Source organism: Terrapene carolina, unplaced genomic scaffold, assembly GCF_002925995.2.
Source record: "Terrapene carolina triunguis isolate 2854851 unplaced genomic scaffold, T_m_triunguis-2.0 Scaffold231, whole genome shotgun sequence".
Classification (NCBI taxonomy): Eukaryota; Metazoa; Chordata; order Testudines; family Emydidae; genus Terrapene; species Terrapene triunguis.
Genome location: NW_020664582.1, coordinates 6,214,523 through 6,231,086, shown reverse-complemented (window position 1 = coordinate 6,231,086; position 16,564 = coordinate 6,214,523). Strand labels below are relative to the sequence as shown.

The following is a 16,564-nucleotide window of genomic DNA, read 5'->3' as shown; positions in this document are numbered from 1 at the left end:
AGAAAAACTACATGTGAATGAAGCCTCCCAGCCTCACAAGAGTTGAAGCATATAAAAAAAAAAACATGCGATGAAATGTTTTACATATGGTGTTAATAAGGTGAACTGAGAAACAAAACCAAGTAAACAGCGCCCTGTCGTGAAATACAAAGCCAACAGGTACTGTATGCAGCTTCATTATAATAGTGTTCCCTTTATAACCTTGTTGCATGTGACTTATTTCTTTTATTTTAACTTGTGATCACAACACAAAATATATGCTTTGTAGGTTGCAACATCATATAGTGAATCTGCTTTTTTAACGTAATAAAAACAGCTGTGCACAGATTGATTAAATAAAAATACCCCTTTCTTCTAAAGAGAACTGGAGGGGAAAAGTAAAACATGCCAATTTGTATTAGGAGATTAAAGTATTATTGAATCATAATATTTCCTATGGGCCAAACTCTGCCTATAGTTACAAGTTGGCTTGGAAGGATTTTATGAGTAAATGTTGGTAAACATCAATTTCACTGTCTACACACAAACCAATGAAAAAATATTTCCAGTGATAACAGAAATTTACCGATAGGCAAAGAAGGAAAAATGCTACTTGAAAACTTATTAAGAGTTTGATTTAAGGATATTTACGTTGTGAATTCTGATGTGATGTTGACAATTTTTGCTTTAAGGTTATAAAGCTTCAATTTTTGAATTTCAGCATCTCCTGTCATTAAGTAATTATTGTCTGACTCCCCTCAGTCTCAGCCATCCACAATTTCCTTCAACTGTGAAAATTTCAAAACAATAAAAATGGAAAAATGCTTTAAAATAAACGTTGTTATATGTTGAAATTATAAAAAAAAATTGAATTCTGTAAAGCCCAGTTACAAGCAGTACTACTCTCAAAGCACTCAGGGCCTGATTGTGTTGCCACTGAAGTCAAAGGCAAAACTCCCATTCATTTCACTAGTGCAGAATTAGACCCCCACTAGGGCAGAATTTGGCCTTACGTGTACACCTTGTATTGCACAAATGTCTATTTCCTCACGTACAGTATACTCCAAGGTGCTTCTCCTCTGACCTGCTGCTATTTTACAGTGGTGTAAGCCTACTGATTTCAATGGAATTACTCCTGATTTACACCAGTTAAGTGGAAGGAGAATCAGGACTTCACTGTTAAACGTATGATGTGTGTGTGCACACCATATATTGACATGCCCCATAAGCTAGACAAACGCATGGGTCTCTCCCCCCGCCCCCGTTCCTGACATGAAGTCACAGTTTTCAGTCAAAAAATTAAACCATTGTAGAGGGTTACATACGATACATACAGTTGCTTGTCTCTCAAAGCCCACCCACAATTTCATTTTCAATTAGCAGCTCTTGGAAAGGCAGTAATAAAAGCAGTTGCAAAGAGCACTCAGATGTCAATGAAAGACTGCAAACCCAAACTGTAAATAGCACATTGTAAATCGCTTGTCACCACTGTCAACTCTCGCTGGAATCACACAGCAAGTGACAATCAAACCCATCTGCTTAGCTCCCAGACCAATGCCATCACAAACCATACAGCTACTACCAACCTCCCTGTTCTCTCTCTATTACCCGTCATGTATAGGCTTGTATTAGGGTGTGCAAAGAGCACTATTAACTACAAGCACAGATTAGAATGCAGAGCATGGCAACGGTTATTTCATCTTCTGTAGCAAAGATTTGTTGAATTACTAGAGCGCGCTAGCACCTTTACATCAGTGGAAAAACAAGCTATGATTAAATCAGCAGAACAGTTAATAGCAGCATGTTCTATTGTAAAGATGAAGTTGGGGGAGAGTGGCCATAAAGATCAACCACCAAAATCATTTGCTTTTTGACTTTAGGTTCCCTGGATAACGGGGGCACCAGTCAAGGATGTACATAATTCCTGAAAAGAAAAAGACTTGGTAATGTCCAACAGATAGTCCCCCTTCTCCTTAAATGATTCATGTACTGCAGCAACATTTAGTGGCTTCATAGAATGGAGTTTCTGAAGCATGAGCCCCAAACAGTGATACATTTATCGTTTTTAGGTGCCTACTTCAGTGGTGTTTGTCTTTCTTCCTTCTCTTTCAGTTGATTGTCCCATCCCCATTAAAGCTGCTCTTCTCATCTCTCTCCATTAGAATCATAGAATATCAGGATTGGAAGGGACCTCAGGAGGTCATCTAGTCCAACCCCCTGCTCAAAGCAGGACCAATTCCCAACTAAATCATCCCAGCCAGGGCTTTGTCAAGCCGGGCCTTAAAAACCTCCAAGGAACGAGATTCCACCACCGCCCTAGGTAACGCATTCCAGTGCTTCACCACCCTCCTAGTGAAATAGTGTTTCCTAATATCCAACCTAGACCTCCCCCACTGCAACTTGAGGCCATTGCTCCTTGTTCTGTCATCTGCCACCACTGAGAACAGCCGAGCTCCATCCTCTTTGGAACTCCCCCTTCAGGTAGTTGAAAGCAGCTATCAAATCCCCCCTCACTCTTCTCTTCTGGAGACTAAACAATCCCAGTTCCCTCAGCCTCTCCTCATAAGTCATGTGCTCCAGACCCCTAATCATTTTTGTTGCCCTCCGCTGGACTCTTTCCAATTTTTACTCCTTTTATTCATCTTCTGCTCCCTTCACTTCTTTTTCAGTCTGCCTATTCTTAACTGCCCATAAGCATTTGAAACAGAACTTCATACCAAAGGATATACCAGAGGAATTGGTAAGTGTAACAACCCCCTGCTACAGGTCACCATCATGAATAGAAGCTAGAACCTTCAATTCTAATACACGGGGCTCTACCACTTGAGCAGAAGGCGTAACAATGCTAGAGTAGCAGTAGTGTTAGACTCTTGTATTTTATGGGGAGCAGCCACTGCATTCGGCATATTTTGTACTGCATGATCTCTCAGGAGCACACGCTATCAGTTCTCCATTACCGGAAAGAAGGCTACAGAACCTCCTACTAGGGATGATGGAGAAAGTAATTGGTAGGAAAATTATGGTCGGGAAACTAAAAAAAACAAAAAAAAATGGCTTATATATTATCTTCAATTGCAAACTCCCACTGAGTAAAGACAATGACAAGCTGATCCACACAACTATTTTTCACAAGTGCAATTCTTTGCTCACACTCTCCCTTCCACTAAGCACGAAAAACACCACTAGTTAAAAACCCAGTCATTTTTGAAAGGTTATGACAAATGTTTTGATCCATTTTCTTACTTCAAAGTGTTTGCATTTAAAACCATTTGTAAAGCTAAAAAAATAATAAAAATAAAATCCACACAACCCAACAATAAATTTTAAGGAACTAAAACATAAAAGGTTGGAAAATATTTTCGGAGGAGTCTTGCTTTTGCAAATTGCCAAGTCAAGTCTCCTTCAGGCATTTATTTACAAAAAGCAGAGTTCAAAAGTCCTTTCCCTAGTAAAAAATTTTCATGTTTTCTGGATTTTAATAAACCTGTAGGCACTACAGCCTAGCTGGATAAATACCTGCATGAATACTGCAAGGATTTCCTCCAAAAACTAATTAGCAACCCTTATGATAGCTGACTTGAATGAAATCCGTTTGATGAGAGCACTTCATCTTGTAAATCCTGCATGTGAGAGTTACATTCAGCTGATAACAGATTTCACAGAGGCATGTCAGCCAGGACTGTTAACCACCATTGAAACAATGAACAATCTCAAGGTACGCAACACTTCCCAACAGGGCTGTATTGTAGCCAGAATTTCACTCCAGTGTGCGAGTACAAGTGACGGCATCAAGATTGTATCATTTTGCATCCGTGTAACATGCACATCTGGGACAATTCAGCATTTCTTGTTGAAATGCAAGATAAATATGTTTTACTAATGCACACCCACCCACACAAAATAGCCCCAACAAAGCAGATCCCCCACAGCCCTTATGTTATCTTCTCACTAGTATCCCCATATCCTTGCTTCTCTGCCAATTTTAAAATCAATGGGCCCTATGTTCCTCTCATTCTGATGTGACTGTAATACTACTGGCTTCAGTGGTGTGAATCAGTCTCATCCAAAAACCCCAGGAGACCAAATGACTGCTGGGAAAGAGTGCTGGCTGGGGAAAATAAGAATAAGGGTGTATGATTGTGAAGTGGTGCAGGGAGAGAGGATGCTTCATTAATACAAAAAAAAGAACTGCATTTGGAACCTTTCCTTTGCCTAGTTTCTGCAGGTTGTTTACTACTTATATTGAAACACAAAAAGAGAAGGAAAGATATGCTGGATTGAATGCCTCTGGGTATGTCTTCTTAAATAAGCTTTGCCATCTTTTCAATGATACCTCTCTCTCTCTCTCTCTCAGTTTAAGCGCTAAAATCACCTGGATTTGTCAGCCCCTAAACTGCTGATGAGTGTGTGTTCTTATCTAAAGAGATGTACCTCAATCACATGCATTAATTGATATTGGGTAGGATACTTTATTCCTTCTCACTCGGTCTTTTCTCAGTCTTATCCCTCTGGAATTAAGCTCAGATTTACCAGCTAAAAGTGAAAACATTTTCCATGACATCTGTCAGCTCAATAGCTTCTGAGTCAGTACATATTTATTCTTAAAAAAAAAAACCCTCCCCTACAACCTCATAAATAACCTCCATCAGCACACAGGGTGACTCTTTCATTGCTTAAGAGCCAAGTAGAAGGTTTGCATCTGATAATATGCGATGACATGGGAATCAAATGGGGTAACAAGTCAAATTTTATGAAGACGATGCACACAGTAGATACTTAAAATAATTAGATCCTCTTAAAAGGAACAGAGTCAGAAATTAGTGTCAGAACATAGAAAATGCTTCTCTTCCTCTTCAATCCTTCAACTCACAATTTTAAGCTCCCGACTGCGTTTTCAACTCTTCCTCGAACAGCTCTGTAGTGGCAACTGCCTACTCAAATTTTGCAATACCTACTCCAAACACCACAATTGCTGCATCAGCTTTATTAAAGACAATTCACCAACTTTCCAAAAAGCAAAAGGTAACAAAATAGTATGCATGCAGAATAGGCATTTTAAGTTGTCCTCTGTGCTGAACCACTAATCTCCAACTACCTTAGTTCTAAACATTGTAAGTTTAAAAATATTGTAAATGATTTTTTTATCTATAGTTACAACTTTGATTATTAAAAATGAATAAATAGTCAATTTCCTTATTACTGACACATTATTTACGCTTTAAGCTTCCCTCAGCTCAATGAAAATCACCTTTGCCTATAGTCATTTCCACTTTCAGGTTCTCAGTTCTGCAACATTTAGGTTGCAAACACTGCAGAGAAGGGCTTAGTCGTTCACTGTTTTCATTGGAATTAAAAACAGACATGGAAAGAATTGTATTAATCTTAGGTAAAAGCTTGTTTTTAATCACATGTAAGTTTCGGACAAATTTGAACTTGTATGGTCTCTTAACTCTGCTATTCTCCAGCTTGACAGCCAAATTAGCACGTATGATATTTTTATACACAATATACGAAAGTCTCCAAAGGATTAGTCTTCCATACAGAACTGATATAAATACAAAAGGAGATATTACATATATATTTCTCAATCAAAGAAAGCTTTGGAAGCAAGGCTATTGTTTTTACATCCCTCCTCCCCCCCCCCCCCCGGAAATATCACACCTGCCACTAAGATTTTCTTCTTTTTTACGTGAGGAACAGACTTCTCTACGGATTGTTGAATTATGAGCCCAAGTTGCCAGGCTCCAGTGCTGTAATCCTGGATGCTATGCACACCTTCATTTCCTCACCTGTGAGCCACAGCAACTACCGTAAGAAGAGCAATGTAAGGTAGGTGTGAAGTTCTTGCTCAGGGGAATGGTGATTAGTAACCCAAAAGAGTACACACTAGTACCACAGACACTCTACAAATGAGCTCCTTGTACAGTAATCAGTCTTCCAGTTCCATTTGTCTTGATTAGCAGCTCCCCTTCTCACAATTACCTCACCTTGCCCTTGTTATTCAGAGGGAGTCGCATGCTTCTGTGTACAAAATCTCAAGTCAACAGAAGCATATTCGTACCACAGATTCATCCTGATTCCTGCTGGCTTCTCTGCTGCCTTTAGAACCCTGAGACGCTGCACTCCCCTGCCTTGCCAGTCTCACAGCGCCCAAGTGAGGCTCTGCAGCTTAAGAGAAGAACTTGCAGCCTCCTGCATTCTTGCTCGTCACCTAGAGTCACTACACAGGTCTCCCTTCCTCCCATTCCATTTAACAGTCCCACTCAGCATCCCTCTCCTCCTACCAGATAAGCTAGCTGTAAATGAAAAAAAGAAAAACACCAGGAGGCCCAACCATAAGACAACCGGAAAGTGGTTAAAAGAAGCATAAGAACCACCGGGATCTAGTAAGCAGATTCCACGTACTATATATGAAGAGAAGATATCCAACCCTTTCCCCTCCCTCCCCCCAACAAATAACTTGTCTCCCACCTGTCTAAGTCCCTTCAGTAATTTCTTCCTTTTCCCAAGGTGTTGGCAAAGATTGCGGTCATTTTCCCGGTCTGAGCTGTACTGGTGATGGTTAAGTCTGTGCTTTTTTGGATGGTACGACAGCCCATTGGTAAGTGCTTCCCGTTTCTTCTTGGCCAGAGGATTCTGATGCTTTTCCACACGTTCCTGGGGCTTCAGTGCTACGTCCTTCTGCACAAGAGAGTGAAGGTGGGGCAGAGGGGGAGAGGAGAGAGAAAATACAGAATTATTGGTTGTGGTACAGGCTGGGAAATGACTTATTTTCATGTTAAAAAACAAGCCCATTGCATTTGTGCAGCTCTACTTCACTGAAACAGACTGGGACAGATCCACAGGCTCTCTCTGTATCCAGCGCAGTTCACAGAAGGCACCACAAAGGAAGCAGTAAACCACCTTTGTGGGTTCATGATCCTCAAGTCACCAACCACTGGTCCAGGAACAACTCAGGGAAGCCTCCGGGTTGCTCTAAATTATACCAGCTACAACGGCCTGCCCTAAAGGGCTGTTCTGCCAGGCAGGGATCACCAAGTGCATCAGCTAAATCCCCCAGCCCTGGCCACATCAGGGGCTGCGTGGGGCCCAGCAGAGGAGGAACTGCACTGACTCTGTGCTGCCAAGAAAGTTTTTATACATTGCGAATCTCCAGCTGGCTGACTGAACGGACTTTGGCAAGGCTGCTTTGAATCTCCACAGAAGCGCAAAGCAGCTTTAAGTGGGACCTAATGGGTTCTCTCTCAACCAAAGAACTTTAAGTGTAGAATAAAATTCTAAAGCTACTGGAATTGAGGGGTCAGATACATCAAGTGTCATTACTCATTACAATGTTACATGACTCACTCTCATCACACACATATATACCTGCATCCAGCCCTGCCTCTTGGCGTGAGTTCATCAGCACCAATATTTGCAAACACAAACCATTTATCAACTGCTTGTACATTTATTAAGTCAACATGTGCTTATAATGCTTAAATTAACAAACACCATGTTTTTTAAAGCAGTCTCTAGACTTTCAAATTTCTTTCGGCACATTTATATTTGGGCCCAAAGCAAAACAAAGGCCTGATCCAAAGCCCATTGGAGTTAACAGGGGTCTTTGCAATTACTTCACCTGAACCACCCACCCACACAAGTATTTGGGGAAGTTTACATCTAGGTCCAAACTTGGTAACTGACCCCTACGTCTGCCATTTGCACGATTGTTGTCCCTAGCCTCTGTTTGACAGAAGCTGGGATGGGTGACAGGACATGGATCACTTGATGATAACCCGTCTGTTCATTTCCTTTGGGGCACCTGCCATTGGCCACTGTCAGAGGACAGGATACAGGGTTTGATGGACCTTTGGTCTGGCCGTTCTTATGATAAACTCTTAGCTGCAGACACCCTCAAATCCTTGGTAATAATCAAATTTGGATGCAGATGTTGTGGCTCAAGCCCACTACTATTTGTTTCCCTATAAACATTTAGAACATATGAGCCTATTTTTAAATAGATCTGGAAGGATTAGTTTTTATCAGTAAATGTTGAATTCACCCAACATACACAAACAAACAAACAAACATTTCCATCAACAATAATCTAAATTTAGAGACAGGGAAAGAGAGAAAAATTATGTTTGAGAACTTTTTATTAGCGTTTAATTTTAGGATTTTGTACGTTTTGACATGTGACGTTGACAATTTGTGTTTTATTGTTAAAGCTTTAACTTTTTATATCTCAATGTCTAGTCATTAAATAATTATTGTCTGACCCGTCTCATTCTCTCAATCTGATACAATTACCCACAGCTTTGAAAATGTAAATAGATAAAAATAAATGCTTAAACACAGATATTTGTCAAAATTAAAAAATAAAAATTGAATTCTGCCAAGTCTATTCAGACAACTTAGCACTGAGCATACTCGGCTAACAAGTCAGGCTGAGTGGATCTTGAGCACCCAGAGGAAAAGCTACCAGCTTTCCTAGCTCAAGGTTCCACGTGCTCCGGTCCTGGAGCCTTCAGACCTCAGTTCATTGTAACTTCAACATTACAACTGCTGATGGAACAAGCTGGGAATGAAAGATCGAGCATGAGAAAGCTCTGCGGTGCCATTGGTTCTCTTAGCACATGCAGGTTCGGAACAAGAAGAAAATACCACAAACTCTGCCAAAAATATTATATAAGAAGCCAGAGAAATTTTCCTGACCTGGATCAGTGAACAGAAATACCCCTCACCATCCATTTGGCTTTTGTTAGAAAACTCCCTCTGAATGCTTACTTCACAGGATTTATACCTAAAACCATGAACAGAGTTAGGGTACGTCTTTACTACCCGCTGTATCGGCTGGTAGCAATCGATTTATCCGGGATCGATATATTGCGTCTCGTTAAGACACGATATATCGATCTCCGAACGCGCTCACCATTGACTCCGGCACTCCACCAGAGCGAGCAGCGGTAGCGCAGTCGACGGGGGAGCCGTGGCCAATGATCCCACGCCGTGTGGACCCCAGGTAATTCGATCTTAGATACTTCGACTTCAGCTACGCTATTCGCGTAGCTGAAGTTGCGTATCTTAGATCGATCCCCCCCCTAAGTGTAGACCAGCCCTTAGTTAAAGTGGAGGCGGTCACTATTCAGCTTTGATATTGAAAAGAACAGGGAGCATTTTACAGTCATTAGAGAGGATTGAGAGCAAGGACTCGGGTTCTGTTCCCAGGTCTGCCATTCAATTAAGGCACCTTAGACAAGTTCCTTAGCCTCCTGTGCCTCAGTTGTATCCATTTGTTATTACCCATTTCAGAGGAGAGTTAGTAGCCTTAATCCATTTTTTTTTAAAAGGCTTTAAGATCAAGGCACTTCACCTCTCTGTGCTTTCGTCTCCCCATCCCTCCTCTGTGTATAGAGCTTTGAGAACCACTGAAGAAAAGCATTATATATAGACTTGGCAGAATTCAATTTTTATTTTTAAAAAAATAAATTTTGATGAACCAAAATAATCTATTTAAATGTTCACAGTTGGAGAATGAAGGAGGGATCAGAATAATGATTTAATGACAGTAGATGTTGAGATTCAGAAAACTAAAGCATTATAACCAGTACAACGGAAATTGTCAACATCACACGTCAAAACATACAAAGTCAATATCCTTAAATCAAACACTAACAAGTTCTCAGGCAAAGTAAGAAAAATGCTGCTTGCTCATCTGTAAAATTCTATCAATCATTGATAGATATTTTTATCAGTTGGTGTGCATACGTTGAAATCGACATCTACCACTAAAAATCTAATTCTTCCAAGCCTAGTTATATGGCAGCTAGGTAATTATTATTAACATGGAATACGTGAAAGAAGTGTTAGCTTGTCTTCCCAGTCCCACTAAAATAACATCCCCATGCCTAAGATGTTATATTTTGACCGATATTTTTCACCGATTGTTAAGGTCAGATACTCAGCTGATATAAATCAGCATAATTCCACTGACTTCACTGAGGATTAACTTGAGGAGTACTATACCAAGTTGATGATAGTGGTACCTTTTGAGTTTAAAATCTATTCACCATCTGGTCTGACCTCCTGCATTACTCAGGGTTAAGAATCACCCAGTATTTCCAGCATGGAGCTCAGTAATTTGCAGTTGAACTGTACTGAAATACATTGACAAACTCTTTTAGTAAAGCCAGACTTTCCACAGACCCCCTTCACAATAAGTGGACGTGCCAGAATTACAATTCATATGCTGTAATGCACTGAAACAAAAAGGTGCTTCATTATGAAGGAAGTTATGCTATATCTGAGCTCACAATCACACTTTATTCTGTGAAGTCAGCATAAAATCTACTGGTTTATGAGGAGCACTTACACAAACCCGATCGTCCTTGTACCCAGGGACTTTGTTAGGCTACTGGATTTAGTGTTTCTGCCTTAAAACCACTATCAGGACCCACAGTAAATTCCAAAGGGGAGGGGAAGAGAGAGAGGAGAGACTTTTGTGGGAAAAATATTCCCCTAACGGCGAGAAAGCTTCTGCAGGAATGTTTCTGTGGCTAAGAATCTAAATGCAACAGTGGCAGAATTCCAAACTTATAAAATGTCTCGAGGGTCTAATACTTCCATCAAGAAGTGACTAACTCCCATTAGCATTAATGAGAGCTGCTGGATGGGCCATAATTCCCTGCTGCTCTGAAGGGTAGCCCAGATACAGCTGGGTTAAATCTTTTAAACCAAACCCCCCATATCTGAGCTAAGTTTGCCAACAATTCTGTTGAGTTTAGAGCCATCACTATGCAGAGTCTAGTTAGTTTATTATTTGGAGTGGAATTCACCTGTAAGGGCATCTCTCAGTGTACACCCAAGGCAAGTGAACACATGGGACCTTAAGTTTTTGGGGCAAGGTCATGACCTAATTCTCAGATAGGCGATAATTGCTGCATTCCCCAAAAGATGTGATATACTCTGCTCACTGCTAGAGAGAGAGACAAGAGCAATGCATACATGCAGTTCGCAGTTACAAATCATGAAGAGGGTCTCACCTCCAATTTAGTGGGTTACCTTTGCATTAATTTTAGATCGCTCAATACAAAGAAATCAGAACCAAGTTACTCCAGAACAGGCACCAGCCTTTTGCTGCCTTATATCGCGGTAGGATTCATAACAGAGTGCCGAGGCCAAAATCTTATCCCTTTGAAGTCAAAGGCAAAACTTCCCACTGCCTTCAATTTCACCAGGATTTAGCCCCTAGAAAACTAAGACATGAGTCCAGTTTTTTGTCTGCAGAACTGACCGGCAGGTGAAGGAAGTGGTACAGTAAGAGCAGTACTGGGTTTATAATGGCACCACTGGCTCCATGGCACCAGGCCCACACTTGGAAAGGGGCCCATAATCCTGGGTCGGGGTGTGTGTGTGTGTGTGTGTGTGTGTGTGTGGACAGCAGGCAGCATAGCTGGGGAGCCGGGGGGGTGGGGCTCAGCAGGCCCGGGTTAGGGGTTTCTGGCTGCTGCGTGCGCACACAGCTCCCCCCAGCTTTTCGAATGTGGAGGCCAGGGAGTGTGGGGGTTCCAGCCCAGGCTGGGCAGGAGGCAGCACCGGCACCCCGACCACCCGTGGGTGCTCCTTGCTCCACGTAAGCCTCCTCGGCCCATGCCCCGCGGAACAGGTGGAGCCCCATCGCCCCATCCCCCCCAGCAGTGCCCCCGGGGGAGACATAGTGCACCCCCTGCTCCATCCCCACCTCCCCACCAGCACCGCCGGGGAAGACTTCAGGACAAACTGCTCTGTGCCCATATGCCCCACCCTGTATGGTACAGTACTCCAGAAAAGGCCAGATTTGACGTATTTTTTTTCCTTCGGTCTTGGAAGCCTCTGAAATAGGCCAGTGTCTGACAGAATAACGGATTACATACATCACTGGATGTGTTCTGCTATGGTAATTCCTTTGTTCCTCTCTTTAAAGCTGCTGGGGAGAAAGGAAAGAGATGGCAGAGGGCTGATTTAGCAGGGTACGGGAGGTACAATAGGCTTGGCACTCGATGGGAAGAGCAGCCCCTCAGTGGGCCTCAACATTTGAACAACAGGCTTTCCAGCTCCCTCCAGACCCAGCCATCAGCAGACAGCCTGGAATGACGCAGCTCCCCTTTCCTTACTACGTTCTAGTCCCTTTTCAAAGTAAGACAGACAAAAAGACAAAGTCATGGATGAGGGGATCTGAGAGACAGAAGACACTGCATAGCCAGCAAGGGGAGTTCTGTCAAAACATTCACCGTCCATTTATGTTTACCACTGCTTGGCTCCTCCTGGAGCAGCAAAAGAAGAAGAAAGCATTCTGGCTGACCACTGGCCTGGCCTGAGACTGGAAGCGGGTAACAGAGTCTGAGGGGAGGCGAGGACTAAGGGCATCACTGCAGCAAGCAGAGTTTGATTCACTTCAGGAAAGGAGGGAGCTAGAGCAGGCACAGCTAAACCCAGAGAAAGAAAAAGATTCCATATTAAATTCACAAGGATGAGCAGCAGCATGGGGGTCCACTGAACAGGGCACTGGACTGGGAGCCAGGAGACTTCAGTTCCATTCCCAGCTTTGCCACTATCCTGCTGCGTGACCTTGGGCAAGTCTAACTTCCCCTCTCTGTGGCTCAGTTTCCCCTTCCCACCCTTTGCTTGTCTTTTATATTTAGATTGACAGCTCTTCGGAGCAGGGACCATCTCTTACTACACCTCTACCCCGATAGAACGCTGTCCTCGGGAGCCAAAAAATCTTACCGCATTATAGGTGAAACCGCGTTATATTGAACTTGCTTTGATCCACCGGAGCGCGCAGCCCCGCCCCCCCGGAGCGCTGCTTTACCGCGTTATATCTGGGTCACGTTATATCGGGGTAGAGGTGTATATATACGTACAGTGCCAAGCACAACGAAGGCCCAATCTCACTCATGGCCACTAGGCACTGCCATAATACAAATAATAAATGTCATTAAGGTGACAGGGTGCCATACGCATACCTAGATAGATAAGGAGACTCAGTATTTCGTGTCAGGCACCGTTTTCAACAGCTACACACGAGCGCTGGTTCAAATTGGATAGCTGATCCTATGAACGATACATTCTTATCTTGGTGTTTCTCTCCCCTCTCCCTCCCACACACAAACGTCTATAGTATTAAATAAATAATACAAACATATAAGCCTTATTTTAAAACCAACTACCGGTATGTCATATCATTCAGACGCATCTTTCATCAATAAGGTGCCTTAAATGTATAAATACATAATTACATGCAATTCAATACAAATGTGTATTACTATTTATGAGCGTACTGTATAATCTAAAAAAAAAATCCATTTGTTTTATTTCTATGAGGCACATGAATCAAACCAATCTCTCTCCCCGTGCCTAACACAGAAGAGCTGCATACGCGGAATGGTCTCCTGCCGTGACTCGAGCAAGCAGGAAGCCTGCTGAAGTCTGCCGGGTGGCAGTGCCATCAGCTTACTCCACTTAATATGAAGATTTCAAACCAAATTATGTGTCTGGGAAGGAGCAGAGGCAAAGCATGGACGCACAGAGACTGTTTTACACAGTAGGAGCTTTGAAGCACACACAGAGTTCTCATAGTACCAGGGTTGGGTGAAACTTGCCCCGTTTATTTCAAAGGAATTGATCACCGTAGTATCTAAGTGCCAGCTTAGACATAATGGGCCAGAGCCTCGCTGGCAGCGTAGCAGTCGTTCTCACAGCTTTGTTGCATGAACGCGCTCACAAATCCTAGGTATCTGGTCCCCAGCAAGCTAGTTTGCATCTGATGCCTAGAGCCTTGAGCTTCCATTCCAGCAGCCAGAGAACAGCTGGGTGTAGGGCAGGGGTAGGCAACCTATGACACGCGTCCCAAAGGTGGCACGCGAGCTGATTTTCAGTGGCACTCACACTGCCTGGGTCCTGGCTACCGGTCCGGGGGGCTCTGCATTTAAATTTAATTTTAAATGAAGCTTCTTAAACATTTTAAAAACCTTATTTACTTTACATACAACAATAGTTTAGTTATATATTATAGACTTATAGAGAGAGACCTTCTAAAAATGTTAAAATGTATTACTGGCACGCAAAACCTTAAATTAGAGTGAATAAATGAAGACTCGGCACACCACTTCTGAAAGGTTGCCAACCCCTGGTGTAGGGGATCCCTAGTTACTTCCCCCCAAACCAGTGGTCTGAGCATTGGCCTGCTAAACCCAGGGTTGTGAGTTCAATCCTTGAGAGGGCCACTTAGGGATCTGGGGCAAAATCAGTACTTGGTCCTGCTAGTGAAGGCAGGGGACTAGACTCAATGACCTTTTCAAGGTCCCTTCCAGTTCTAAGAGATAGGATATCTCCATTAATGTATTTATTTATTTATTTAGCCATCTGTGCCAGTGACCAAGAAGGGATATGTGATATAGGAACTGGTATAGCAGCTCTGTCAGCCTATCCTGAGGGATTCTTCTCCCAGTAAAGCCAAAGCCACAGAAAGAAGCCCTAATGCAGCAGAGAACAAGGCCGAGTTTCTTGGCTGAAACTCCAGGTGTTCAGATTATAAACAGGTTCAAACCTCAGTCTCCATGAAATGTTTTTATGGGTTACTTTTTGTTCCGGTTTCATTCTGAACTGGAAAGGGGCTTCGTTTCTGAATCTACTTTGAATATGCCCCTAGACAATGGAAATCTTTTTGGGGAAAAAAGCACGATATTTCAGAGCTAGCACATCCCAACTTTTACAGTTTGGAATACAGTTAACCTGGAGTTAAGCTTGAAAATATACACCATACTTGCCATAAAACCCTTAAGAAAAGAGTGTGGTTTTATTAAAAGAAAGAAACCACAAGTGTTACAAAGCAATGCAACTTCAAATTAAATGTTCCATTTAAAAAAACAAAACAAAAAACCCCAAAATGTAAAACAACCTGTTACAAAGTGACCTGAGCTCTGTAACCCCATTTTACTGCCAGCCGGAGAACATCCAGAAATGAAGACAACCCAACCCAACCCATCCATTGCGAAAACTTTACATCACTCAAATTACACCAGACAGCAGTGGAGTGCAGGTAGTACCTCTCCCTTAAAGTACCCACAGCCCACATGCCAGCATCCCAGAGCAACAATTACACCAAGACGACTTTTCAGAGTCAAACAACAGTTGTGCATACTATTCAGAATGTCAACTGCAAAAGGAATGCTTTGGATTTCAAAGGAAACAGCATCTAAAAGGGTCTTATAAATAGGCCATGAGAAGACTGAGTTCGGTGTCTGTCATGGAACCCAATGAAGAAAGAGGGAGCGGTTCTTTTTATGCCATTTAGAAAATTTGGTTTTACGTGTTACAAAACACAAAGCTGGAAGCAGCTGTCAGCTTTGTCTATGCTTTATGGACCTTATCTTTGGAGATGCTAAGCACCCTCTATCTTCATTGAAGCCAATGGGAGTTGTAAAGGGAGGAGTGTGCAGGACTGAAATATAAGCATGAGGAGGAGGAGTATCTGTTTTTCAGGAGGGTTTTATTTGTTTGTTTCAAACACAGCAAACTGGATATTCAGAATTTAGTTATCAAGAAATTAAGATGTCTAGACTACACAGCTAAGAGTTGGAAATCCTGAAGTTTAGTCAGCAGCATGCACAGAATCTCTCTATCTAGTAAGTTAGCCAAACAACTGGCACACTAGCAAACAGCTGCAAAAACTGCGTTACAAGAAATAATTCCAGTCGGATGACTACCAAAGTTCCTATTGTACTTTGGCAATCTTGATCAACTCACACCGCCAAGTTTTGGAAGAATTCTCTGACTTGATTGATGGAAATGTCCTTCAGTGATGCTCTTAGTTTGGCTTACTAATTTACCACTATAGTTTTGGCAACATCAGCAAGACTTGGAGGCCTGAAAATGATGCACTCACTGCTCCCTGAAATCTTTCAAAATTAGAAAGTTGCATAAGATGTTTTTAATAGTCATTCATTTTTCCTTCGGATAGAACAGCTAAACGTAGCTATAGCTGGATTATGCTGAAACCAAGCTTTTGGAAACATTTAAGGAAGCAACACAGCATGTGGGTAGGTGAATAGGAAGTGCACTACAAAAGAGAACGGATTTCTCAAACTTTGGAAATTACATGATTTGTAGGACACTGAGGATTGGAGGAGAGAGCCATGATGTCAAGCACACTAAGTGGTTAACAGATCCACTAACCCAAGCAATTTCCCCAAGTTACTAGATCTCTGCAGAAAGGTTTGATCTTGGTCTTTTTGTTTGTTTGCTTTGTGTTTTGTAAAATTATTATCCAATCTCTCCTGCATCTCCCTTGAATCTCACAACAAAGTAGTTCAGTGCTGTGCAAAAGAGGTTGTGCAACAAACTGCAGATGAAAAGCTGTACCAGTCTGCAGGACCCCATGATGTTACAGATGAAGGCAGAAACAATAGAAAGAGCACTTTGCTGTCTGTTTGAGATATGGTTCATAAAAAGAGTCTGCAGCAACGAGATTGCTTTGATTTTTCATACAAAAATCAGTGGTTAACAATATCATTGATATACATGCAGTTCCTTTTTGGGTGCTGCTGATATAAATTACACACGA

The 16,564-nt window shown here is 42.2% G+C and overlaps 1 protein-coding gene across 6 annotated transcripts in view; it reads right to left on the bottom strand.

Moving 5' to 3' along the window:
* The window catches only part of AUTS2 (activator of transcription and developmental regulator AUTS2), a 962,448-nt gene that overhangs the window by 705,058 nt on the left and 240,826 nt on the right, over positions 1-16,564 (bottom strand). For all 6 annotated transcript variants that reach the window (XM_024204993.2, XM_024204997.2, XM_024204996.2 and 3 more), the window contains exon 2: positions 6,451-6,660. In XM_024204993.2, coding sequence (XP_024060761.1) covers positions 6,451-6,660 — 210 coding nt within the window. The remainder of the gene's footprint in view (positions 1-6,450; positions 6,661-16,564) is intronic.